This window comes from Seriola dumerili, unplaced genomic scaffold (genome assembly GCF_002260705.1).
Source record: "Seriola dumerili isolate Sdu_G_001 unplaced genomic scaffold, Sdu_1.0 BDQW01001125.1, whole genome shotgun sequence".
Lineage (NCBI taxonomy): Eukaryota > Metazoa > Chordata > Actinopteri > Carangiformes > Carangidae > Seriola > Seriola dumerili.
Genome location: NW_019175380.1, coordinates 1,302,560 through 1,329,678, shown reverse-complemented (window position 1 = coordinate 1,329,678; position 27,119 = coordinate 1,302,560). Strand labels below are relative to the sequence as shown.

The following is a 27,119-nucleotide window of genomic DNA, read 5'->3' as shown; positions in this document are numbered from 1 at the left end:
ATCGTAATACTTAATGTAAAACTTGTTCAAGTGTTATTTTTGCACACAAAAAAAAAAAAATCAAGACACTAATCATGCAATTAAACATATCTGAAGTTGAGCAAGCATAGCATGCGACAGTATCCCACTGTTTTCAGGAACCTTCCGCTGTTTGTCGTCTCTGCGTTGATGCATCCGCAGCTCTATGAATATAATATCCAGCAAACATCACATCTGCACACACTACTGACCCCCCCCCCCCCCCCCCCCACCCCCCCCCCCACACACACACACACACACACACACACACACTCATGGAAGTCCTGGTTTTGCTACTAGTTTGTCAGACAACACGTGAACTGTCCTCAGTGTGGTTAGTTGCATACCTGATCGTGTGCTAGGAATGGTTATTAACTCAGAAATGGCTTTTTTGTGTGAAGATCCATGACTTCCTTTTGCACTTCCTTCGGTCGTTTTGGCACCAAAGCACAAACACACTAATGTTTCTTGTTCACAACATCACAGAGGCCGTCTCAGCGCGGCAGAGGGACAGCGTCCAGCTCTCCCAGAATACCTGTCGTCTCCTTCGCTGCCCACGGTGCTGCCAGACTCCTCCCACTGATGGCAGAGGGGGAGGGGGCGCTCATTTCCCCCTCTCCGGCAACATCTGCTCCCGGGTTAGAGGTCAACCATGGAGGCCTTGGCCAGGTCTTTAGTTCCCTGGAGAATTCTCTTCATATGACCCACTTTCGATATCCCCAGATCCTGAGGAGGAATAATAAGAGCGACACGTTAAAAACACGCAGAGACAGGTCTGCTGCAGGGCGGCGTTAGAACCAGCGCCGCCTGTAGGCGGATCATTAACCCTCTGAGGTCCACGGACGGTTCTATTAACATCTTTGTGATAACACAGCGCAGAAATATGCTTTAAATGTTGCTACAGTCTGTCGACTCTCCACTTTCTGTTTCATATTCTTGTGAGATCGTACGTGACTCACAGCTGGAGCTGGAATGTAAGAGTAGAGTGACAGACAACACTTATTTTATTACACATGTATCTACTATTTTACTCACATGTTGCTCTATTTCTATGAATCTCAGACTTTGGTGAACACATTTCAAGCACCAAAACAATTCATCCACATCATTAAAGGTTTGATTTCACATGAGATCTGGAGAATTAAAAAAAAACAGGCTTGAGTTTTGCTCAGTGTAAAGAACAAGAAGAAAAAGCTGAGGTAGTTCTGAAGATTGTGATATAAACACTTGGATATTATCTTAAGAAATAATGCAGGAATGGAGAAAATACTCTCAGACCTCAGAGGGTGCAGTTTTCAGACTACACCAACTCGCTCGTTGTTTCTTCTGTAAATCTGAGAGGAAGGAAAAAGATTCTTCACATGGTGAAGTCATCGTCAGGCCGCGCTGCTGCTGCTGCTGTCGGCCGGGTCACTTCTTTGTGACAGAGAGAATCACCTTGACAACTACTGGATGGATGAGCCTGACGATCCAGAGCTTTCCTCTAGCGCCACCTTGAGGTTCACATTTGTGGTTCTGAGTGAAGAGTGTCAACAACGGGAACGAACACAGGTGTCGTGTAACTGTGTGTTAAAAAGCTGTTATTTAGTAATTCTTCCCTACAAAGCCAAAGTACAGTGACTACATATGTGCTAGTTTTAAATCACAGAAACGTATAGTTTATATGTTATATACAACATAGCTATAGAGATAGCCACAGCTAGCCTCAACTGTCATACACATGTTAACTTCAGGGAACTAATATTTTGTTTAATCTAATTTAGAAGAAGATAAATCCAGTCATGGAAAACAGCTCAACTAGTCATGCTAAAAGGCAAACATGCTAACGTTAGCTTAGAGGAGTAGCGGTAGCTGCTACTTTAGTTTCTGACTCTAGTAAAAGTCACAGTTTGGTGTAATTCAGCTACTTTTATTCATCTCTTATTGAAATGTATTAAGGTGTAAATTAACTATGTAATTACTATTTCATTCAAGGTAATTATCATTAATATTATTATTTAAAAATGGTGGATGGAAAGCTGAAAGAACCCATGTGGTTTGTTGACTCTGTCTTATTCTCTGCAGTTTTCCAAAGGTTGATGTGAAGTATTATTTTTTTATTGTAAAATAATCCAAAATAAAATAAAGTAATTACGTCCGGCCCCTCTGTTCCACTTCCCCCAGTTTCTTCTGAGCTTCAGCTTTTCTGCTGCTGTCTGACTTCGCAGGCCAATATTCACTTATCACAGATATATTGGTAAAATCCAAATATGTTTGAGTTCATTTCAAAACATTGTTGATGTTTATATATTTGGCAGAACAATGCAACTTTTTTTTTGACAGAAAACAAAATTAAAAACACGTCAGAGAACGAGTTTTGTTCTGTTGAGTTTTGGTCACAGTTCCTTAATAAGAGAATTTAAGTTAGTTATTAAAAAGTGTTTGTTTTAATCATCATTTATTGTACAAATGTTCTTGGGATATTTTTTAATTCTCAAATATCTCGGTCTGGGTCTAATTTCTGTTGGCGGCGCTGCTTCTTCTGTGATTGGTAGATGGCGAGTCAGTCTTGATCTGGAAGGGGGGGGGGGGGGGGGGGGAGGGCTCCGTCAACACTATGTTAAGTAGGGATGTAGCAGCTGGTGGAACATCCAAACAATGTGAGAGAGTGAGTTGATTGTCCACAGATTATAAGTATGATCTTTATTAGGAGGGGAGCTTGTTTTTCACATCTTTGCAGCCCGTGCAGGTGTCACTGTTCTCTTCTTTTCAGCTCTCACTCCTGTTTTTCTCAATCTTTTTTGTTTTGCATAAGTCAAAATCATTTTCCAACGCTGATATACACCTACGCTTTGAGGAGGAGGACGCCGTCGCACAAACGTCCCACGGATCAGAACAAAGTCAAGCGAACATGTGATCTGTTGTATATCTGTGAGGCTCATTTCAAGCTCCTGGAAACTCTGCAGGACGACACCTTTCTTTCTTTCTTTTGGATTCACAGTCTGGCTTCACTTCCTGACTTCAGCCCTGTACAACCAGCCCAGCTCAGTCTGCCCCCCCCCCGTAGGCTTCCCCTCGGAGCAGAGACAGTGTTAGTGGGTCACAGAGAGTCTCTTTCACAAAGCAACGATCAGACAGAAGAAGCCAAGCAGAGCAATGCAGTGCAGCACGAGAGGCGGCGAAGACAGGGAGACACCCGACAGGTTAAAGAGCGCAAGAACCAGACCGAGAGGAGACAGGGGGGGGGGGGGGGGGGGGGGGGGGGGGGGGGGGGGGGGTCACACAGATTCACCGAGGGACTGAGGTGTGTGAACAGGTGTGTGTGTTTACCTTCAGGTCCCTCCTCTCCAGGTGCAGCAGCTCCGAGCCTCGGATGTCGTGTCGGATGAAGGTGTCTCTGTACTCCCCCAGACTCAGCTGTTCCAGCCAGACGCCCACCTCCTCTGTGCCCCACCTCTCCACTACACACACACACACACATAAACACACACACATAAACACACACACACACGGAGCAGAGCAGAGAGAGGCTCAGAGCGCCTCGCAGGTACACACACACACACACAGTCACCTCTCACTCAGGTGTGAACACGTCGTCACACACGACCTCACAGATGGACACAAGTTGTGGTGAATCACTGAAGGAAAAGATGGAGGGAAAAATAACAAAAGGGGGGGGGGTGAGCGGGAGAGCGGTGGCTGCAGCGGGCGGAGGAGGGAGGAGTGTGACAGAGGCCAAAGGTTGTTCAGAACGAGGCCAGCGGCGTTCCAGGAAGGCTGGGGGCATGCATACTGTACGGCAGACCAGATCAGAAACACACAGAGATAGTAGGAGGTAAAAGGAGGCAGGAAATACAGCCCAGCTAGTCAGGAACCCGCCCGCTACCAGAGGAGGAGGGGCTTACTCTTTCTCACCTGATCTGACTGTTAATGTGTAAAAAAGCTCGTCACATCAAACAGAGTGTTGGACTGTTTTGATCTGAGATTCTTCAATAAGCCACTAACACGACCTGATTTCTGGCTGGTTTGTTCGTTCTCCCCGTTCTTCTGCTGCCTCTGTGCCCTCTGAAGCCACGCTGACGGGTGGATGGGATGGGGGGAGGCGGGGCGGAGCAGGTGGCCCGAGCGAAGTAGATGGTCTTCAGGTCAGACTGTGGGATGTAACACTGATACCTTCACGCACGGACTGTGATGTGATGGCAGCGAGGGACGTGGTGGGAGGCGACCGTGACGATTGGTGGCAGAACAGAGTTTGTTTATTTTGTGAGTGAACCTTCATCGTCACCTTGGTAGCAGTGACTGAGTGAAGGATGGTAGCACCTGGAGCTAACCTGCTAGTGCAAGCGTTTAATAACCCGAGTGTGTGATTTCTGCAGCCGCTGAGATAAAGGAAACAAAACAACATTCATTCTATTTCAACTTAAACTTCATACTTGGACTGTTTGAGCCACGTTTTGATTTAATGCTACCATCCTTTCAAATTAAAAGGCTTTAACATAACTGTGTTAAATCCCTGTGGCAGATGGGACAGACTCGGACTGAGCGACCCCCCCCCGTCCCGAACAGGTTTACGCAGTCAGTCCGTCTGTTCCAGTCTACTGAGGCAAACGTAGGCACAGCCCTACCTGACTGAGGGCTCGTCTTCTTGGCGGCCTTCTCCTTCTTGAACTTGGGGACTATGCGAAACATGCTGCTGCGACTGTTCCTCTTGCCGTAACCCAGAGAGTGGTCCTGGTACATAAGCACAGTCAACCTATAGCCTTTCATTTAGCTACTCAGCTCTCCCATTACCTGGAGCCATGTTACACCAAACACAGACACTTCTGTATACATGTGTAGGTAGCTTTAACTTTAACTTACGAGTAAAACAGTGTGGTGTGTGTATGTTGCCCTGCAAAGGCAAAACGCAATAACTACTGCTCAGGAAGTTTGGTTTTGAATCTATAAACATAGAATATATAATATAAATAGAAAGTTGAAACATTTATATAATCTTATTACCTGACAATGTAAATATTACAATATATTTCTCATATTCATGTTTGGAGACTCTTGTGACTCCCCTAAAGTGGACTTTACCATCTGCCTGCCTCACTCCATCAGTGGCTCCGCCCTCAAATCTCTGCTCAGTGTGTCACACAGACACTGTAGCTAAATGCTAGTAGCAGTAGCTAACTACGTAGCTTCTTTAATACACTTTCTTACCTTCTGAATTAGATTGTGTCAAGTATCTACGGATGAACGCTGATGTTAGCTAGTTACAGTCTAGCTAACTAATGTTAGCTAGTTTCTAACTTTAGCCCTAAGTTCCTTCATGATAGTTTTAATGTTCAGTTTGTTGATATTAACTGACAGATGTGGTGCTGCTGAACTTTACTGAGGTGTTTCTGTTATTTCGCCTACTCTTATTTCTATAAATGAAGTGAACAAAATGATAGAAACACCTGTCAGTTTAAAACTATTTAATTCAACAGCACCACGAACTGCAGCCTCCAAGATGACCAGAGAGTTGTATCGAGGCTTTATGGCAGGACTGCTGTTTAAACTGCATCGTATTAGGTTTAACTCAGTACATGTGAAAGTATTGTGCCACAGAAATGTGTAATTTCAGTGAAAACAGCTTTTTAATTTTGCTGTAGCTACAACATGGACCTCAAAAGCAAGTCAAAATACAGCGTGTACTCTCGCTGTGGAGTTACTGCTCTGTGTCTACTGCCCTCAGCTAAAACTAAAGCTGTGTTTAGTGGTTGATTTTCTCTATGTGTAAATGAAAAATATCCATTCTGGTAAAGTCACACTTTGGTTTTCAGTTTGTTATTACACATAATAAAATAAAGCAGCAGCTAAATCAGTTTGTAGATTAGTTTAGTGGATCTCAGTCGCTTCCTTCTCATTTTTTGACGCTCTGACCTTTGAACCATTCGTCAATGTATTACATTGCAAAGTAATATATTATATTTATTTCAATATAAATATTAATAAAAACTAGGCACTAGACACACTTGACTGTAAATAATAATCAAACTGAGGGTCATTTTATTAAACAAACTAATTAACTAGAAAAGCTGCAGTGATTTTCTGGGTAAAGTAATCAGCCTAAAAAGAAACTTCCTGTTTTACAGTCTGGAAACTTGAAATGCTCGTCTCGACTTCTCTGCTGCTGTAGTTACTGCGCTCTGCCTCTGTGGGGCAGCAGTGTCCGTGTTCATGCCTGTGTGTCCGTGTCTGATGAGGCTGCTCACCTCCTCGTCGTTGGGCTGCAGTATGTGGTAGAGCCAGGGGATCTCTCCCAGTTTGCCCAGTTCCAACTCCACACTCTGCAGCGCGCCGGACAGCTGCTCCTCCTCTGGCGGGTCCAGTTGCTGCAAAGAAGGAGAAAACAAACTGAGGTCAGCTACAGGCAGCACCTTTAACACTGTAATGTGTTTGAAACGTGACATAATATGGAGTGAAAGTAGAAGAAACTCATTAACGATGAAGTGATAATGACCAGAGAGACTCTGCCCAGCAGAAGAGACTCGGTCTCGTTGTACAGAGCCTTGACAGTGCTGGCCACCTCTATCGCTGTGTTCCTGGTCAGACTCTGGAAACAGACACAACGCTCATTTAGTAAAATCTCTGCCATCGTACAGTTCGTCCAACACACACACAGACTTTATTTAACAACTCTGGAAGCTGGTTGAGCTTCAGTTTATAACAGGATCGTTTTAGTGGTTTAATGTGCAGCAACATGTGAAACAAACGAACCGTGAGAACTGTAAAGAAGCAGCTAAAAGTGAACAATTCTTAATACTACAGACAGTAAGTTAGAATATATTTGAAGTTATTTTTGTTTTGTCACGACTTCTTAAAGCTCAGCCTGAAATCACATGAGGGTTACCGGCCTCCTGTACGTTACGCTCCAGTCCACAGGAGAGGGAGCGCAACACAAAGGTACAAGGAGTTTTTCTGCCTTGGTCCCAAAACCAAAGTCAAAACACTGACTTATCAGTGAGGTCATCTATTATTACCAGGAAAAAATTATATTGGAAGCAACAACTTCAGGCCAAAATAATACACAGAATGAAGTACCTCCCCAGAAAGAGCTGGCTAACCCGAGGTGACGAACCCTGAGTCACCCCCACAGCTTCAGTGATATTTACAATAAACCAATATACTGTCTGTCTCTACCACACACACACACACACACACACACACAATATTCAGACAGTAGAAATCTCCCTGTGACTTCCATGTGTGCAACGTCTCAACAAGGTTAAACTGCAGCTGCCGCCTCTGAGGAGATTCTTAGAAGATTTATTCCTGACAGTGTTTGTTTGAATCTGAAATGCAGCAACATCCTAAAGCTCGCCCAGAATAAAAACAGCTGCATGTTGAGTTGCTCACCTCTGGAAACTTGGGGTGTGTCTTGTTGATGGCGTGAGATGCAGCATTAACAGCATGAGCCAGCTCCTGCTCTAAAAGCCCATTGGTCTTTGCAGCCTCACATATCCTGTGATCAGACGGAGCACATGTCAGAGGGTGGGATTCACTGCCTGGATTCTTCGTACGTCCGTAAAGCCTCTGGGGTGAGACCTGATATTCATGGCTGAACGTGTTTACCTTGTGATGAGCTCCTCTGCAGCTCGGGCGCACATCTGCACCAGGGCGGCCTCCTCCTCCGTGGCCAGGTCCACAGACTGCTGTGGGTAGAGGTGAGGCCGCAGAGGAGGCTTATCGTACTTCAGCTTGTCTTCCCACGACTTCAACGTGTTCTCAAACGCCTGCAGGGAGAATCAAAGGAGGAGGACGTCATGTGAAACTGTTCTTTACCTCCACTCCCCCACCCCCTCCCTCTCTGAGTCTCACCCGGTCTCTGGTGAGCATCTGAGCCCGGTTCTTGTGCTGGATCTTGATGACTCCCGGCGGCTGGATCCAGGCCTCACCGTCCACCTGAATGGGAACGCCCTCATCTCCCAGGATGGTAATCTTCACTGTTCGACACTAGTTCAGCCAAAGAAACAAACATCAGCTACACATATTCCTCACGTGTGTACTTTCACTTGTGTATTGTTCTTAGTGTGTGTCCTCACCTGTGCTATGCGGTGGTGTTGCAGTTTGATGACTCTGGACACGGCCATCTGCATACTCCCAAACACAGCCACGACTTCCAGGATCTTATCGTCAAAGGACGGAGCGCAGAAGATCTGCACAAAGATCACAGTCAGGAAGCATCAGTTTCTACTGAAGAAGTTCATGAAAGCTCCTCCAGTGTAAAGGTCTGTGTCCATGTGTAGTGTGATTATAGATCAGCTCTAGCTTCTATATTAATACTGTGAAAGTATCAAAGCCTCAGTCCACAGAGAAATGCACACAGCCTGTATTCAGAAACTGAGCCTTAAAACCAGCCTTTAATGTAACTGTGACAGGGAGGATTTGTGAGCGCACATCTCTGTCCCTCAGAGGAGACATTTCCCTCCCGGCCAGCTCAGTTCATCCGGAGCCTGAATGAGAAATGCATCGTTTCTGAAAGAAGAAGCTCCCACAAAGAGTCCGGTATTGATCTGTGCTCAGGAAACTGCCCATGAAAAGGTCAGAGAGGCTCCGTGTTGTTGTTCAGGGCTGCGGCCACTAGAGGGAAACCACAGCAGATGAAACCAGGAGACAACTTATGATTGTAATGTACGTCTGTGTGTGTGTGTGTGTGTGTGTGTGTGTGTGTGTGTGTCTGTGTGTGTGTGTGTGTGTGTCTGTGTGTGTGTCTGTGTGTGTGTGTGTGTGTGTCTGTGTGTGTGTGCGTGTGTCTGTGTGTGTGTCTGTGTGTGTGTGTGTCTGTGTGTGTGTCTGTGTGTGTGTGCGTGTGTCTGTGTGTGTGTCTGTGTGTGTGTGTGTGTGTGTGTGTGCGCGCATGATGACTAAGTTTAACTAAATGTCCTCTCCCTGTTTCTGTTTCCTCCTCTCCAGCAAAACAGTTACATAACACCAAATGCACATACTGTATGTGTGTGTCCAAGGGTAACCTCTGCAGGGACGCGTGTGTGTGTGTGTGTGTGTGTGTGTGTGTGTGTAAACTGACACTCTAATCCCTCAGCAGCCCTTGTGCTCGGAGCCTTAAACAAACAAGGACAAACATCTCTGTAACCACCGCTCCACCTCCAGGCTGTCAGGGTCATGTTAAACCAGGATCCAGGTTGTCTTCCCAGTGAGAGAGAGAGAGAGAGAGAGAGAGAGAAGGGGGGGGGGTGAACATCTGGAGGATGGTACATGTACTCACGTCGTCCTCCTTGGTGCCGCCCCAGAAGTTGGTCCCGCCTGCGTAGCTGGGAATGTTTAAGACAGCGATGCCCTGGAGGCTGGGCAGGGGGATGTACTGACCGTCACACTGGGAACCACGAGAAAGAACCAGTCAGAGCTCAGAAGCCCAATATATATATATAAAACTCTGTCTCACACCAGTGTCCCTTTCATTTCATTATAACTTCCTAAAAATGAAGCTTTATTGAAAATAATTTTGTACAAGATGGAAAAAATGGTATTTTAATGAACTTTTAAATTGCTTAAACTTTAATTGTTACTTCTGGACCTGAAGTAAAAACCCAACCCCGGAGTTTTCCGCCTAACACAGGACCAGCAGAGTTTCTGAAGCGAAAGCGTCGTGGTGTGGACGCAGCCGCTGCTCCAGGCTTCAGCTGTCTTTCAGACCCACTCAGGTGTCTCAGCTCATTAAACCTTTTGAACCGTCACGCTCAGCTGTCTCACCTCCAGCTGGACCTTCTGCTCCAGGTTCTTGTAGGTTCTCTGCAGAAGCTCCTTCGTGCCCAGAACACCGTACCACATCATGTTCTTGGTCCGACTCCTGAGAGGGAGCACAGGATGTGTTCAGGTACCAGAGAATCAGACACCTCCTCCTCTCTCTCACTTTACACCATCACACTCATGTCGTTAGATTCTATTAACAACATATTCATACGTTGGTGTGTTGGATTATTCTTCTCACCTGCATTTCTCCGGATGCTCCTCTCGCTTGTTGTTGAACTCCAGGGAGATTTTAGCATCAAGGCCGATTCCAAAGTAGTTGTTCATCACACACTTCTCCATGTAGCCCTCTCTGTGCGCAACAACCACACACACACACACACACACACACACACACCACACACACACCAACACCACACACACACAGAGTCAGTGGCTCACAAACTCACACATCAAAGATAAACAGAGAGACAGATGTAGAGACAGACAGATGTAGAGACAGATGTAGAGACAGACAGATGTGTAGAGAAAGGACAGATGTAGAGAGAAGACAGATGTAGAGACAGATGTAGAGACAGACAGATGTGGAGAGACAGACAGATGTAGAGATAGACAGATGTGTAGAGACAGACAGATTAGAACAGGACAGATGTGAGGAGAGACAGGTGTAGAGACAGACAGATGTGAGAGAAAAAGACAAGATGTAGAGGACAGACAGATGTGGAGAGACAGGAACAGATGAGAGGACAGACAGATGTTGGAGAGACAGACAGAATGTAGAGATAGACAGGATTGTGTAGAGGACAGACAGATGTAAAGAAAGGAGAGACAGACAGATTGTAGCAGGAGGACAGACAGATGTGAAGACAGAGAGAGAGACATGGAGACAGACAGATGTGAAAGCAGACTGAGACAAAGATGTAGCAGACAGATGGGAGACAGGATGTAGAGACAGACAGAACATAATAAGTTGCGACAGATGTGAGCGACAAGACAGATGTAAGAAGATCAGAACAAGATGTGGACTTAGAGAATGACAGATTGTAGAGACAGACAGATGTAGAGACAGACAGATGTGGAGAGACAGACAGATGTAGAGACAGACAGATGTGGAGAGACAGACAGATGTAGAGACAGACAGATGTGTAGAGACAGACAGATGTGTCTCTCACAGTGAGTCCAGGTCGGGGTCGATGAAAGGCGTGGCTCCGAAGGGGTCGATGTTCGCCAGCAGCATCTTGCTAATGATGGAGCTGCCAGCGATGGAGGCAGCCAGACCTGCCCGCAAGCCTGCACACACACACGCACACACACACGCACACACACACACACACACATGCACACGCACACGCACACACAAACAGAGCTGAGTTGAAATGTCTTTGCGCTGTATGGACATTTTAACATATAAAACTTATCGTCTGTGTATGTGTGTGTGTGTGTGTGTGTGTGTGTGTGTGTGTGTTATTGTATGTTGCGTGTTCGTGTGGTTTGTGTGTGGTGTGTGGTGTGGTGTGTTTGTGCTGTGTTGTGTGTATGTGGTGTATGTGTATGTGTGTGTGTGTGTGTTTGTGTGTGTGTATGTGTGTGAGTGTGTGTGTGTGTGTGTGTATGTGCGTGTGTGTGTGTGTATGTGTGTGTGTGTGTACCAGGGCAGATGATGCGTGTGTTGAGCACGGGGAGGTTCTCCTTGCTGGTGGTGAACGGGGTGATGGTGAAGGAGCCGTAGGACTGAGTGCTGCGACTCACCCTCCTCTCTGTTGGAGAACACGGACTCTTTGCAGCTGGACACACACACACACACACACACACACACACACACACACACACACACACACACACACACACTGTTATGTGTAGCTTCTCTTGTCTTCAGATTCATCCACAACGACATCTTCTGAATGTTTGAATGTGAGAGAGTCGACATCATGTGACACTGACATTCACAGAAACATTAGGATTTGACCAAACCACAAGTCACAGTCTCTTGTGTTCACGTCGAGTGTTTTCTGATTTGTGTCCAGGTCAGGAAGGAGTAAGGAGGCAACGAGAGGAAACAAGGAGAGGACACAAAGCAGAGGGTTTGACTGATGCCGCCAACGGCTGAAAAATGTGTGGAAGGAAGGAAGCAGCTCCATGATAAACAGGAAGAACTTCTGCCCCTAAGACAATAACACATCCTGTGGCCAGCACACACACACACACACACACCCACACACACACACACACACACACACTCCTGTAGAGGCACATTCACACAGTAACACACATGTGCATCTACATACAAAGCCGCCACACGTACAGATGCACATAAACAGACTTTACAGTGGCCCCCGCCGCCACAGTTTCCACAGGTACCATCATTTATTATTAAAGAAGTTTTCCGTTGCCACAGAGCGGAGAGATAAACAGCTCGGCCCGGGGCGAGAGGTGGAACATCACAGGAGAGACGGGCTTCTCCACGCACTTTTACCACTAATCCTTCAGTTTATTTATGACAGGAAACATCATTTGCGTCAGCAGCACTTTTTTTTTTTTCCATTAGCTGTGTGTCTGGTTCTCTGAGCTGCAGAGAGCGTGATGTCCACAAGGTGGTGACATTTAAATCCTGTGTGATTTCCTATTCACTTCACAGAGAAGAATAATCTTCCTCCATCTTTGTCTCTTTTCATGTTCTCCACTGTCAGCAGAGAAAAGTAAAGTCAAATTCAAAATAGGTTTCAACCACTAATTAATAAATGACAGTTGGCAGAGTGGAAGCATGGGGACTCAAACAGGAAACAGGACAAGTTACAAGGCGCCGGATGGAAATGCATCAAGTAGGATCCAGAGGCCAGCTGCCCAAAACCCCTTAAGTTTCCTTCTTAAGTCTGACGCTGAACACATACTTTCTCCTTAGCTGAGGGAGTTACTGAAGGTTGTTGTACAGAACCTCTTAAAGGGTTTCCTTTGTTAAGGTATTTGCAGCAACAAAAGAGATTTTACAGCAGTAAAATTCTACAGTTTCCATGGAGACCGTTAGTTTGCTAACATTAGCGCTACCTGTGAACAAAGTTGCCAGAAGTAAAAAAAATGTCTTAAAAGAAGAACATTAAAGAAGTGCGGCGCTCTCTCTCCCTCCTCCTGTTGTTGTCATGGAAACCTCAGCCCAGTGTTCAGCAGACGGTCAGAGCGTCTGACCCTCACACAGCTGATCGATCGACATGAAATACTTGAGCGATAATCGACTGGAAAGATCCCGAAGCATCAAACCACAGAGCGTCATTAACTGTAGAGGCGCTGAAGAGGAGTGATCAGATCCAATCACAGACTGATGCCGATCAGATCTATAGAGAGAAATCACTTCCTCTCATTGACGCTCCATCAGGTTCAAACTCTTGTCGTAATTTTCAACCTCTTCATTTATCACCATGAACTCAGACATGTTGTTAAGATACAATCACAGGAACCTTCAGTTTTTATCCTTAGTTTGGTCTCTAAGGTCTGAACTGACTTTAAGTGATTCCTTAAGTATAACACTAAGGGGCTCCTCAGTGGCTCACCTGGTAGAGCACATAAGAAACCCAAACTATCCCTTTAACTTAAAGGTTTTTGTGAAACCGGGCCCTGGTCTCAGACTTGGAGCAGGACCAGGTCAGAGGTCTGACACAGAGCTGGACTTACAGGGCACTGCTTCCAGTTCCTTGGTGTCCTCGTCCTTCTCGCTGTCCCTGTTCTCCTCCTCGCTGTCCTTCCTGAACTCGAGGGGGGACGGCAGCTCGGTGTCGTCCGTGTGGGCATTCTGCTCGTCCACCACTGCAGGGAGGAGACGGGGGAGGAGAGGACAGTCAGGTGTGTGTTTGTCTGGCGGAACAGACAGTGAGACTGTGGGTCAGCTGGGTGTTCAGTGTGTTCAGTGTGTTCAGTGTGTGTTCAGTGTGTGTTCAGTGTGTGTTCAGCGTTCAGTGTGTGTTCAGTATGTTCAGTGTGTTCAGCGTTCAGTGTGTGTTCAGCGTGTGTTCAGCGTGTGTTCAGCATGTGTAGCATGTGTAGCATGTGTTCAGTGTGTTCAGTGTGTGTTCAGGGTGTGTTCAGTGTATGTTCAGTGTGTGTTCAGCGTGTTTTCAGTGTGTGTTCAGCGTGTGTTCGGCATGTGTAGCGTGTGTAGCATCTGTTCAGTGTGTGTTCAGCGCGTGTTCAGTGTGTGCAGTGTGTGTTCAGTGTGTGTTCAGTGTGTGTTCAGTGTGTGTTCAGTGTGTGCAGTGTGTGTTCAGTGTGTGTTCAGCATGTGTAGCGTGTGTAGCGTCTGTTCAGTGAGTGTTCAGTGTGTGTTCAGCATGTGTTCAGTGTGTTTCGCGTGTGTTCAGTGTGTGTTAAGCGTGTTTTCAGTGTGTGTTCAGCGTGTGTTCAGCATGTGTAGCGTGTGTAGCGTCTGTTCAGTGTGTGTTCAATGTGTGTTCAGTGTGTGTTCAGTGTGTGCAGTGTGTGTTCAGTGTGTGTTCAGTGTGTGTTCAGCGTGTGTAGCATCTGTTCAGTGTGTGTTCAGTGTGTGCAGTGTGTGTGCAGTGTGTGTTCAGTGTGTGTTCAGCGTGTGTAGCATCTGTTCAGTTTGTGTTCAGTGTGTTCAGTGTGTGTTCAGCGTGTGTTCAGTGTTCAGTGTGTGTTCAGTGTGTGTTCAGTGTGTGCAGTGTGTGTTCAGTGTGTGTTCAGCGTGTGTAGCGTCTGTTCAGCGTGTGTTCAGTGTGTGTTCAGTGTGTGTTCAGTGTGTGCAGTGTGTGTTCAGTTTGTGCTCAGCGTGTGTTCAGTGTTCAGTGTGTGTTCAGTGTGTGTTCAGTGTTTGTGTTCAGCATGTGTTCAGCGTTTGTGTTCAGCGTTTGTGTTCAGTGTGTGTTCAGCGTTTGTGTCAGTGTGTGTTCAGCGTTTGTGTTCAGTGTTCAGCGTTTGTGTTCAGCGTTTATGTTCAGTGTGTGTTCAGTGTGTGTTCAGCGTTTGTGTTCAGTGTTCAGCGTTTGTGTTCAGCGTGTGTTCAGTGTGTGTTCAGCATTTGTGTTCAGTGTTCAGCGTGTGTTCAGTGTGTGTTCAGCGTTTGTGTTCAGCGTTTGTGTTCAGCGTGTGTTCAGCATTTGTGTTCAGCATTTGTGTTCAGTGCTTGTGTTCAGCGTTTGTGTTCAGCGTGTGTTTAGTGTGTGTTCAGCGTGTGTTCGGTGTGTTCAGCGTTTGTGTTCAGCGTGTGTTCAGCGTTTGTGTTCAGCGTTTGTGTTCAGCGTTTGTTCAGCGTGTGTTCAGTGTGTGTTTAGTGTGTGTTCAGTGTGTGTTCAGTGTGTGTTCAGTGTGTGTTCAGCGTTTGTGTTCAGCGTGTGTTCAGCGTTTGTGTTCAGCATGTGTTCAGTGTGTGTTCAGCATTTGTGTTCAGTGCTTGTGTTCAGCGCTTGTGTTCAGCGTTTGTGTTCAGTGTGTTCAGCGTTTGTGTTCAGTGTGTGTTCAGCGTGTGTTCAGCATTTGTGTTCAGTGCTTGTGTTCAGCGTTTGTGTTCAGCGTGTGTTCAGCGTGTGTTCAGTGTGTGTTTAGTGTGTGTTCAGTGTGTGTTCAGTGTGTGTTCAGCGTTTGTGTTCAGCGTTTGTGTTCAGCGTTTATGTTCAGCGTGTGTTCAGCGTTTGTGTTCAGCGTTTGTGTTCAGTGTGTGTTCAGCGTTTGTGTTCAGTGTTCAGCGTGTGTTCAGCGTTTGTGTTCAGCGTGTGTTCAGTGTGTGTTCAGCATGTGTTCAGCGTGTGTTCAGCGTTTGTGTTCAGCGTGTGTTCAGCGTGTTTTCAGCATTTGTGTTCAGTGCTTGTGTTCAGCGTTTGAGTTCAGTGTGTGTTCAGTGTGTGTTCAGTGTGTGTTCACCTCTCTCCGCCTGCTCTATGATCTGCCTCACTGCCTTCTTCAGACTGTTGGCCCTCAGCATCAGCTGCTCCCTGCTCTTGAACAGCTGGTGCGGGGACCCTCCTCCTCCTTTCTCCGTCTCCTCCTCCTCCAGCTTCTCCTTCAGCTCCGTCAGGCTCTCCTCGCTGGCCTCCTCCTCCCCCTCCTCCTCCTCGTCCTCCTCCTCCTCCTCTACGATGGGAGGGGTGGAGTGGGGGAGCGGAGGCAGAGCCTGGCACTCTGTGTTGAGGGTCTGAAGGAGGGAGTCCAGTTTCTCGTTCAGGATGGCACACTGGGTGGGGCGGTGCAGAGTGGAGGCAGCTAATTAGCAGAAATGTCATTTACAGGGATGATGGGTGTTAACAACTTTGTTTGTGAGGCTTACTTTGAGAGACATGGTGTCACACTCCTCTGCATTCTCTGAGCTTTTTTCATAGGCTTTCCCCACTTTGGCAACGAAATCCTTCACTGTTTCACACAGGATCCTGAGAGAGAGGAGGGAAACATCACAGTTCACTGACAAGGACTAGATCCTCCTCCTTGTGGTCGTATCCCTCCTCCACTCAGAATCTCAGAGAGAAGGCTGAGAGAAGAGATGTAAAACTACACTGAGATGGTTTTTATATCTTCTTATTTTTCATATTTCTTACTGTGTTTTTATTTTTATTTTTGAATAATTTGTCTGCAGCTGTTTGTTGCTTATTTTGTCATTTTATCCTTTATATAAAAGAAAAGGAGTTTCTGAAATATACAAATGAAACCCACACGTGTTAAAAAATGTCTGTAGTTGGTGATTTTGTGTCTCTTTGGGGTCATGTCGTCATGCCACGTCACGTCACGTCACGTCACTCACTTGGCAGAGGAGATGACCACAGAGTGCTGCTCAGAGTTGAGGATCTTCGTGAGGTGAGCAGCTACTGAGTCTTCATAGGCAGAAATATGAAACTGGAGAGAAAATACATTAAAAAAGACATTAAATGTTTGTTTATTACCGTTATAAAACAACTACAAGTAAATCTTCTGCCATTTTTCTCATCAGTACTTAAAATGCAGCAGATTTTTATTAAGTAGAGAATGAGGATGTCTTATTCAGTAGAAATGTCTCTTCCTCTGTCGACTTTTGAACCTCAGCTGAACCTGAATTGAAAATGTCACAGTGTTTCCAGCGAGCGCTCAGCTCCTTCCACTCTGCCCTGTCTGTCTGGAGGCCCTGCTGGGTTTCACTGTGTCTACTGAAGCATGTGAATGTCTGTCAGCTCCTCCGAATACCTGGCAGTCGTCGGCTCCCTCAGGCGTGGTGGGGCAGCTGTGTTTGGGCGGGATCTTGATCTCGTAGGTCATGATGCTCCAGCGGTCCAGCATCTTGGTGCTCGCCCGCTCTAACTTCTCCAGGATCTGGGGCAGCTGGGTGTCGTCGTCACATGACGGGCCCCAGCCCAGCACCCGCGCCAGGTCGTTGCCCGTTCCCAACGGCAACACCCCCAGCTGGCACTGAAACACGAGCAGAGGGTTTATTTGGCATCAGGGAATAGAGGCTGGCAGCGTGTGTGTGTGTGTGTGTGTGTGTGACTGCTGGTGTGTGTATAATAGGTGTGTGTCTTTAAGACGACCATGACCACACACACATCATTCTCTCTCTGTGCAGCTTCATTTTGTTCATGACAGCTGTTGACGTCCCTCCTCGTCTGTCACACTGTGTCTTACCTGTTTGTGTAGGTTGAGTTTGTCGATCTCTGACAGGACCCAGCCCACGCTGCCGTCCCCCCCGCACACCAGGATCCGGAAGTTGTCGAACTTTTGAAACAGGCGCAGACTGAAAACACACAAACACACGCACACTTCAGATTTCCACAACGACATAAAAAGCTTATTTATGGATGTTTTTTATGTGTCTGCATCTGGACACATCGACACTCACCCGAGGTGCGGCCCGCCGTTGACCAGGTCAAAGACCTGAGCCGGGTTCAGGAGCTGCTTGAAGCGTCGTAGGAACTTCACTCCCTGGTTGTCTCCGCTTTTGGAATTGACAAAAACCAGGAGCGGACTGGCACAGGAGGGGGGACAGGTGGCTTTCCAGAATCCTGAGGATACACAGCAACAGCAACAAAACACCTGGTTAATGCTTCAAGCGAAAAGTGTAAGATCATGGTCACAGTAAGCGCCCCCACTGACCCTCTTTAACACTGTCACAGTTTCTTGAAGTTCTGAATGTAACGTCTGTCATGTGTAAAGTTGTGTTGAAGATAAATGACATAAACTTGTAGTGAGGTGTGCTGTGGTCAACAGGTGTGAATGAACCTGATAACACTGTGAAAACGTCAAATATGTTTAAACTTGTCTAAACCCTGAAAGGCTGGGGTCTTCACAACTGGTTACTGTACAGCTATTATATTTATTGTTAATTATTATTTTTGCTGTTATTTTCTATCTACCATTTATTGCTGATTGTGTGTGTCTCCCCTATGAGACTGATAAATGATGGACTGATGTTTTTCTTTTTAAGGTTGTAGGATTTAAGTATTTTGTGGCTGAAGTTGTATTTTGTACATGCAGTGACTGTATCCTGTTCACAAGCTTCTCAAGTGTCCCATTTTCACCCAGTGCTATCATCATGTTTGTGTACATGTATTCTATTCACAACAAATACATGACAAACACGACAAACAAAAAACGTCAAACACGACAAACAAAAAACAAATGACAAACAAATTACAAACAACAAACACAACAAACGACAAATGGAAACAAACGACAAACAACAAACACACGACAAACAAACAACAAACACGACAAACAAATGACAAACACATGACAGACAAACGACAAACACGACAAACAAAAAACAAATGACAAACCCGATAAACAAATGACAAACAAACGACAAATGACAAAAAAACAACAAACACGACAAACAAACACCAAACACGACAAACGGCAAACACAACAAACGACAAACAAACGACAAATGGAAACAAACAACAGACAACAAACACACAACAAACGACAAACAAACGACAAATGGAAACAAACAACAGACAACAAACACACAACAAACGACAAACAAACGACAAATGGAAACAAACAACAGACAACAAACACACAACAAACGACAAACAAACGACAAATGGAAACAAACACACAACAAACACACAACAAACACACAACAAATACAACAAACAAATGACAAACACACGACAGACAAATGTTAAACAAAAAACAAATGACAAACCCGATAAACAAACGACAAACAAACGACAAACACGACACACAAATACACGACATACAAACAACGAACACACGACATACAAACAACAAACACGACGAACAAATGACAAACAAATGACAAACACACGACAGACAAAAGACAAACACAACAAACAAAAAGCAAACGACAAACAAAAAACAAATGATAAACCTGATAAACAAATGACAAACAAACGACAAAAAAACGCCAAACACGACAAACAAACGCCAAACACGACAAACGACAAACAAACGACAAACACAACAAACGACAAACACAACAAACGACAAACAAAAAAACACGACAAACAAATGACGAATACGACAAACAAATGACAAACGACAAACAGACGACAAACAACAAACACACGACATGCAAACAATGAACACACGACATACAAACGACAAACACAAGAAAAAAATGACAAACAATCAACGAGCAATCGACAACCAGAAGACAAACACATGACATACTCGTCTCTCTGCGCAGTTGAGCATCAACACAAACTCTGTAGACGAGCAACAAGACGTTTCTGTTCTTCCACAAACACCGTCTCATGTTCGAGCCTCCACCCTCCTCTTCATCCTCCTTCACTTCTTCCCTCTAATCTCTGTCTGCTCTCTTTGATTTCCCCCCCCCCCCCGTGATGTTGTCAGTGAAGGATGGATGGAGCGAGGGAGAGTGGAAGAGAAGGAGAGAGGACAGGAAAGGAGGGGAGGGGGAGTCACGACGCTCCAGCACGTGCTCCACTCTGCCCCCCAGCCAATAACAACCAAACTCTTCCCAGCCTGCAATTGGGCAGAGGGGGTACTGGCACGTGAGGAGGTGGAGAGAGAGAGAGAGAGAGAGAGAGAGAGAGAGAGAGAGAGAGACAGAGAGAGGGAGATCTTTTATTTTCCTTTATTCCTTTTTTCTGTTTTTGTCTTATCCTCCATTAATCTGGATTCCCCATCCTCCCTCCCTCCCTCTCTCTCATCCATCTACCAATTAGCCGATGCCAGCTTTTCACAGACTCACTGACTGTATGTGTGTGTGTGTGTGTGTGTGTGTGTGTGTGTGTGTGTATGTGTGGTTTCAGCAACAGTAATACAATCACACATGCTTATCTGAATCTGTCTTGCAGGTGCTGATCTCCATCTAGAATGAGTTTAATGTGGGCTCTGGCAAACACACACACACACACACACACACAAACACACACACAAACACACACACAAACACACACACACACACACACACACACACACAAACACACACACAAACACACACACAATGTTGAACAGTGAGCCTTGAGGTTCTTCGTATCTTTCTGCAGAGCTCTTCTTCTTCGGTGGTGTCTGTGCACTCACTTTGACAGCGAGCCGGGAGCCGTCTAATTATAATTCTCCTCACACACACGTCTTGATTGCAGCTCTATTTAAAGCGGAGGTGTGTACCGACCTGTCAGATGAGGCTATTTTTAAACCACCTGGCTTCACAAGAAACAGCCGGTTTCCTGGAGCAGCTGCCCTGTCCCTGTCTAATACCACTTATGACTAGCAGGAAGCTGATAACGGAGTGCGGATCTGATGCTGAGATCAATTACCCTGAGGGGAAATAATGACACTGTCTGTCGTTCTGTTTCCCGCCACACGCTCCAGCTGTTTGTGAGAATGAGAAACCTGGTCTCAGACTTCTGGACGGCTGTGTGTGTGTGCGATGTGTCTGAACGGGACCTCGTCGCCTCCATCAAACCGAGAGTGAATCATCCCTCCCTCCCCCGCTGCCGTCTCCTCCACGTGAAGGAGCGGAAGGTCAAAGTTCAGAGAGAAGACATTGCCCGACCAAATGGGGTGAAATCTCATTTATTCACCTCTGAAATGTGGCGATTGCTCATAGGGGCCGTCTGACATCGACCTCTGACCCTCTGAGTGAGTCAGCCTGATTGCACAGGTGATTGTGTGTGTGTGTGTGTGGTGCCTACCGTCTGAGTCGATGCTGTTGAGCGCTGTAGGGGGAATGATGGAGACTTTGCACTGACCCAGAGGACACTTGCGAGGGTACAGGTCCATGCAGGCTGTGTGCACCTGGAGGAACAGCAGCAAACAAACATGATCATTCACCACGTGGTTTTTATTATTTTCTCTCACATTAATACACAACAGCTGTCAGCTGTCTGATTGGCTGTTGTTTTAATGGTTAATATAACTTCTGGTTATGTTCGAGGACGTAAAGTGTCCCTGTGAAAAATAAGAATAAAAATAACATTTAAAAAGTGATCGACTCTTTATAACAGAGAAAAGGACTGCAAATATAAAAAGACAAAATCTACACATCCACAAACAAACTACACTCCAGACACACTTACACACACTTACACACACACTTACACACATTTACACACACACTTACACACACACTTACACACTGGGAAATACAGACAGAAACACTGTAAAATAACTGATTAGGTCTTGAATATGTGAGACAGAAAGAAATGTGATATATGACCATATGTGTCTCTATATCAGGCGTGATGTCACCATATATAAGGCGTGATGTCACCATATATCAGGCGTGATGTCACCATATACTGTATGTCTATAAGGTTAAAGCCCAAAGCTGTGGAGCGCAGCATCTGTAGACATCAGCAGCTCACTGACACTCACTTATCTTTAACTTTAACTCTGACATTCTGCACGTTGCTCTGCACTTCTTCTAAACCTCTTATCACATGATTTATTATTCTCTTCTTTATTTCATCTCATTTTACACTCATGTCTTTTACTCATGTGAAGCACTTTGTGCTGCGTTTCTTGTATGAAAGGTGAAATAAAGTTTATTATTATTATTATTACAGACATACAGACATCCTCTGGATCTATGAAGATATAAGTTTATAACATATATGAAATACTCAGTGGTTTGTATATGTACATATATTAAAAATATCTATGATGGCCTTTCATATTTTACATGTACATATATTTTATATATGGAGATTCAATATATTATATTTGTGTACAGGCTGTAAGTCTATAATAGAAAACTGATGGAGGGACAGGAAGTGATCTGCACCAGGAGACGTTCCACCAGCTTCTTGTGTGATGATTTTAATCCTCTTTAAAGTTTCTTCAGATTCTGTTCAAACATTTTAAACTTCATGTTTCAGTGACAGAAGCCTCACCATAGCTTTACACCAGAGGCAGCGCCAGTCCTGCAGTCTGAGCACGCTGCCACACGTCTTATCACACACAGCACACTTGGCACTGACGGGCAGGTTGCCTTCCAACCACTGGTGAGGCATCGCAATCTGTAGGTTCAACACACACACACACACAGTTCAAACACACAGTGTCTCTTCTCTCTCAGAGCAATGAGTCCATGAACTGTACGTGAAAAGGATTTAGTGGCTGGAAGCTGAAGCTCTGCATCAATATTCACTCTTTAAAATAAGCAAATTTACCACAATACAATGAAAACACTTCAGTATTCCCCCAGAAAATCAACCATCAAATGTCAGAAAGCAAGAGTTCCTCCACAGTTCCTGAAGATCTGTCATAAAGGAAAGACTGTTAACGTGAAACTTACCCCGTCCTCATCCTCAATGATGTCCTTCCCTATGGAGGCCAGGGTGGTCCACTTACAGTTGTTGGTGGCTCTGACGGCACAGCGTTTGTGGGCTTTGAATTTACACACTGAAAAACACAAGCGTTCAGCACACACCTCCGTCAGTCTGACGTTCTCCACCTGTAAACCTCAGCAGCTTCTCTGTAAATCAGAGCTGAACAGGGCTGTGACCTGCGGTCAATGCACAGACGTGTCAGACGTCAGTTTAAAAAGCTAATTCTGCATAAAATGAATGTAAAATGCAGAATTTCACTGATTCTGACACTGACGGATGATTCAGGGACGGACACGCCCCTGTAAGTACAGAGCTTTAATGAATCCAGCCCTAATGAGATGTCAGTGGGCGTAATTACTAACTTCCCTGATCCTGTGCTGCACATACGTGTCTGACAGACGAGGACTTTGCTCCACATCACAGCAACAGGAAGACTAACTCAGACCTGAACCCTGCAACTGGACCACACAGGAACCAGACGGGTCCAGCTCCACGTTGAAAATAACCTGCTGCACTGACACGTCTACACAGCTCTGTGTGAAGCTGGATACCTGCGTCAGGTGATCATTAGCACGTCAGCAGCTGAGGACAGAGCCGACCACGTGATGATGATGATGATGATGATGATGATGATGATGATGATGATGATGATGATGATGATGATGATGATGATGATGATGATGCTGTGTGTTTTTCCTTCCTCCCTGTGCTGACAGACTGACATGAAGGCGAGCTGCGTTTCACGCAGAGCTCAACCCCGGTTTCTAACAGACACTGCGTCTGTTATGAACCAGGCTAGCAGTTTCCCTCTGCTTCCACTCTTTATGCTAAGCTAAGCTAACCTAGCTCCTAGCTTCATGGTGCTGTCAATCCTCTCATCTGACTCTTGTCCACTAATAAACATTCTTCCTAAAACGTTGAACTTTTCCTTCAAAGTGAAGAACAGTAAGATGATGGTCGTCTTATATAAATCCCTCAGGCTTCGGTCTGTGCACGTGGAGCTCGTCATGCGTTGGGCTTTAATGTGTTTACTGCAGGTGACCGTGAATGAGGAATTTAAATGTGAGTGTTTCTGATGAAGACGGAGACGCCCCCGCCTCGTCCTCCATTACAGACGAGCCACTTAGTGAACTCATGAATAATGTCTGCACTCTGGGGAACTTTGCTTCTTAGCCACCCCACCCTTACCCACACACACACACACACACACACACACACACACAAACACTGTTGTCATGAGGCAATCTACACAAGATATACAAATCAAGTCAAAGTCATATCCGGGAGCAACAATCGATGTTTCAATCTCGTCTCCCACTAAATGCTGTTAGAGCGCATTAGCAGAACATTAAGAGAATCCAGAGGACATGATACCACTGTCTGTTGATGGCCAGGCCACACCAGACCAGACTGGAGGAGAACATTGTGTGTGTGTGTGTGTGTGTGTGTGTGTGTGTGTGTGGCTAGGTAGCGTGAATCAATCCCCGCCGAGCGTCCTGCTCAGGAAATCGAAGGGAAATTTAAGCCGTGTTGATTGCTGTGAAACTGTTTGGCTGGCTGCTCTCGACGTTTAATAGAGACACTCTCACCCCTCTCTCCTCCCTCCCTCCTCCCTCCTCACACACTCTTGGCATCACTCTGCTCCTATTGGATTGTACTGAGAGACTCCTGTGCTCACCGTGGATCTATAGATCTATATTAAACACAACAGCTGTGTGTCAGTGAAAGAAAAACCTTGCGGCCTCTGTCACGTTGACCCCATGTTTTGATGAAGCTGCGATCTCAGCTGTGTCTTCCTGTTACTGGTTCTCTCAGGACAGTGGAAAACTTCATACTCTGCTATTTTGTACATTTTTGGAAATATCAAACTGTACGTATCATATTATTATCTATCATTTATCTTTCTCAGAATTTGTTACTGGCACTTTGCTGCTGTGTGGGACGAGGGTTTGGGACCGGTCTGTGAGCTTCACCTGGAGGGAAACTTTGATGAGATCGCGCAGAACTCACAGGGGATTGGTTGAATTTGAGTTAATCATTGCGACACCGCGACATTCTGGAGGGACTGAATAAAGGATTATCTGATCTTATCTGAAAAGGGAAAAATCAGCATTCACACCCGGGTCACAACAGGTACTTATCGGCTCCAGCTCCGATCAGCATTCATGTAAACACAACACCGCCCTTTTCCTGCTGTGACGTCATTCAGAGACACTGACGACACACCTGTCACCTGTCCAGCACAAACCTTCCTCTGAGAGCGAAGCTGCAGCTCTGACATAAGTTTTAAAAACAACAATCACGGATGGAAGCGTCTCACACCGAGGCTCCGACACCGACAGGAGCCACAACCTGAGGATGAGACGTCACACATCTGTTTTCGTTAGCACGGCGGCTAACAGCACATGTGGCTAATTCTCCTCCGCACTAATTCATGCAGATCAGTCTTCTAAATAAGCCTGAAAAATTGTGTGTGTCTTGATTTAACCTGCAATCCCATAACCTGACAACACAATGTGGTAAATCCAACTGGCTGCATCACACCTGATCATTGGTGTAAAGAGGGTGTGAGTCCCTTTGTTTAGCCTCCTGCTCTGGATATGAGAGGGTCTCATTGTGGAGGGTAATGAGCACTGAGTGGAGAGGCTCTCACTGCCTTCACACACACACACACACACACACACACACACACACACACACACACACACACACACACACACACACACACTCTCCCGGGCGAAACATTAGCAAAATTAGAAGGAGAGGATATGCAGATGGTGCTCATTAAGGTCTGCTGCCTGTCACTGACACTCCAGCTCAAAGAAAGCAAAAAATAGCATCAACCCCCTTTTCGCCTTAACACCCCGACTTCACTGCTCCCTCACGGGCGAGGTGAGGAGATGTGGCGTCACTCACAGCAAGAAGAAACACTAAAATAAAATCCAAACGGTCTAGCTAACACACGTCCATCATGCCCGTGCCTGTGCGGCGTTAAATGGCGGTTCGCCACCAGCTCTTCTCGCTCCCTCTACTTGAAGCTAACGGCTTGATTGGTGCCGCGCTGAAACAAAACTCAGAGCGTTTCAAAGACTCACGCTGGCTCCGGCGTACCCAGCCTGCTCCTCTTGGACAGCCGTCCGAACAAAGAACTTTCTCACTGCAATGACTCACGATCCACTTACTCAACATAGTCATAAACACCTTCAAAAAAGGTCAGCAACACCGTGGATTAAAGGCCGTTACATGAGAAAACACGTGTGTTAGACAGTAAATGTGTCGTGTTGTGTTTGGGGTGTGTGTGTGTGTGTGTGTGTGTGTGTGTGTGTGTGTTACGTACCTTCACAAGAGAGGCCATGAGACGTGACCCCAGACAAGCTATCTTTACAGACGTTGCAAAAGGTGGGCCGTGCGTGGGAGCAGGCGTACCAGTTGTGCATCCCTGAGAAATGTTCCACATTAAACTGAGCCGTCTGGCAAAGGAGAGGTTAAAACAGGGTTGGCAGCACTGGGGTGACAGTCACAGAAAGGCACATATCATGATAACAACATATACAGATATATCATATCTACTGTAGCTTTCATTACATATCACTGCACGTTACTATTACTGGTTGTTTTCTTCATAAGAAAGTAGAACATTTTCAAATATAAAAGATAAATGCATCATTTCAACATTTTCCTGCAGCAGACACACATCAACATCTTTTCACATTCACTCCATTCATTTCTTGGGTGTTATTTTTACTTAATAAAAATAATTAACTTTCCCATATAAAAGGTCTGTGTCCATGTGTAGTGTGATTATAGATCAGCTCTAGCTTCTATATTAATACTGTGAAAGTATCAAAGCCTCAGTCCACAGAGAAATGCACACAGCCTGTATTCAGAAACTGAGCCTTAAAACCAGCCGTCAGGACTTCTGGAACTTTGTGATGTCACAACAAAGCAGTCACCAAGCCCCGCCCACCTGGACCCACCATCTAAAACTTGCAGGATTTGGTTTCTCTGAGTGTTTTTACCTGAAATCTGCTATATTTTTATTGGATCACTCAGAAAACAGTCAGACAGAGTTTACAGTTACTGAATGTTGGATTTCTTTTCATTATAAATTAATTTCTCATATATTTTTTTCTTCACATGCAGCTGCTACAATGGCTAAAAAATATATTTATATTTTTTCATGTCTGTGTCATATTCAGATTCAGCCTATACATAGAAGGTGACGTTGCTGGTGTGATGTCACTATGACATCATCAGGTCTTTTCTGTGTTTCTGCTGGGAGACGCGTCACGTGAGAAACAGACAAGAGATTGAATCTCTACATGTGACAAAGCTGCGAGGCTTTCCCGTTAACATGGACGCCGAAATGAAAAGCAAGACGTTCAGCTGCCGTGACGCAGACGCCACGCATCCAGTGTGAGAGGCTCTGAGCCTCCTCTCTTCTGATTGGCTCACCGACCTGTTGTTACTAGAGCTCCAGAGAGAAGCCTGAGAGAGGAGATGTAAAACTACACTGAGATGGTTTTTATATCTTCTGATGGATCAACACTTCAAATAAAACACAGAAGAAGAAGAAAATATGGAGCGTTAAATGTTTGATGTTTCTGCTCTCATGACCTCACAGCCTGGTATAAGGAGAGAAGGGCTCCACAGGAACTCCCT

General features: G+C 45.6%; 1 protein-coding gene across 1 annotated transcript in view; it reads right to left on the bottom strand.

Annotated features, from left to right (window-relative positions):
* Window positions 1-276: 276 nt before the first annotated feature.
* Window positions 277-27,119, bottom strand: part of dgkh (diacylglycerol kinase eta) — a 55,883-nt gene continuing 29,040 nt past the window's right edge. The window contains exons 7-31 of the mRNA XM_022767285.1: window positions 25,795-25,927; window positions 22,424-22,530; window positions 22,020-22,145; window positions 20,820-20,922; window positions 17,531-17,693; window positions 17,317-17,425; window positions 16,882-17,103; window positions 16,466-16,557; window positions 15,998-16,097; window positions 15,595-15,904; window positions 13,396-13,527; window positions 11,382-11,516; window positions 10,905-11,022; window positions 9,974-10,084; window positions 9,736-9,832; window positions 9,251-9,358; window positions 8,070-8,183; window positions 7,846-7,980; window positions 7,600-7,760; window positions 7,384-7,489; window positions 6,488-6,580; window positions 6,240-6,359; window positions 4,623-4,728; window positions 3,328-3,458; window positions 277-744 (exon numbers count right to left, since the gene is read on the bottom strand). Coding sequence (XP_022623006.1) covers window positions 658-744; window positions 3,328-3,458; window positions 4,623-4,728; window positions 6,240-6,359; window positions 6,488-6,580; window positions 7,384-7,489; window positions 7,600-7,760; window positions 7,846-7,980; window positions 8,070-8,183; window positions 9,251-9,358; window positions 9,736-9,832; window positions 9,974-10,084; window positions 10,905-11,022; window positions 11,382-11,516; window positions 13,396-13,527; window positions 15,595-15,904; window positions 15,998-16,097; window positions 16,466-16,557; window positions 16,882-17,103; window positions 17,317-17,425; window positions 17,531-17,693; window positions 20,820-20,922; window positions 22,020-22,145; window positions 22,424-22,530; window positions 25,795-25,927 — 3,219 coding nt within the window. The 3' untranslated portion in view covers window positions 277-657. The remainder of the gene's footprint in view (window positions 745-3,327; window positions 3,459-4,622; window positions 4,729-6,239; window positions 6,360-6,487; window positions 6,581-7,383; window positions 7,490-7,599; window positions 7,761-7,845; window positions 7,981-8,069; window positions 8,184-9,250; window positions 9,359-9,735; window positions 9,833-9,973; window positions 10,085-10,904; window positions 11,023-11,381; window positions 11,517-13,395; window positions 13,528-15,594; window positions 15,905-15,997; window positions 16,098-16,465; window positions 16,558-16,881; window positions 17,104-17,316; window positions 17,426-17,530; window positions 17,694-20,819; window positions 20,923-22,019; window positions 22,146-22,423; window positions 22,531-25,794; window positions 25,928-27,119) is intronic.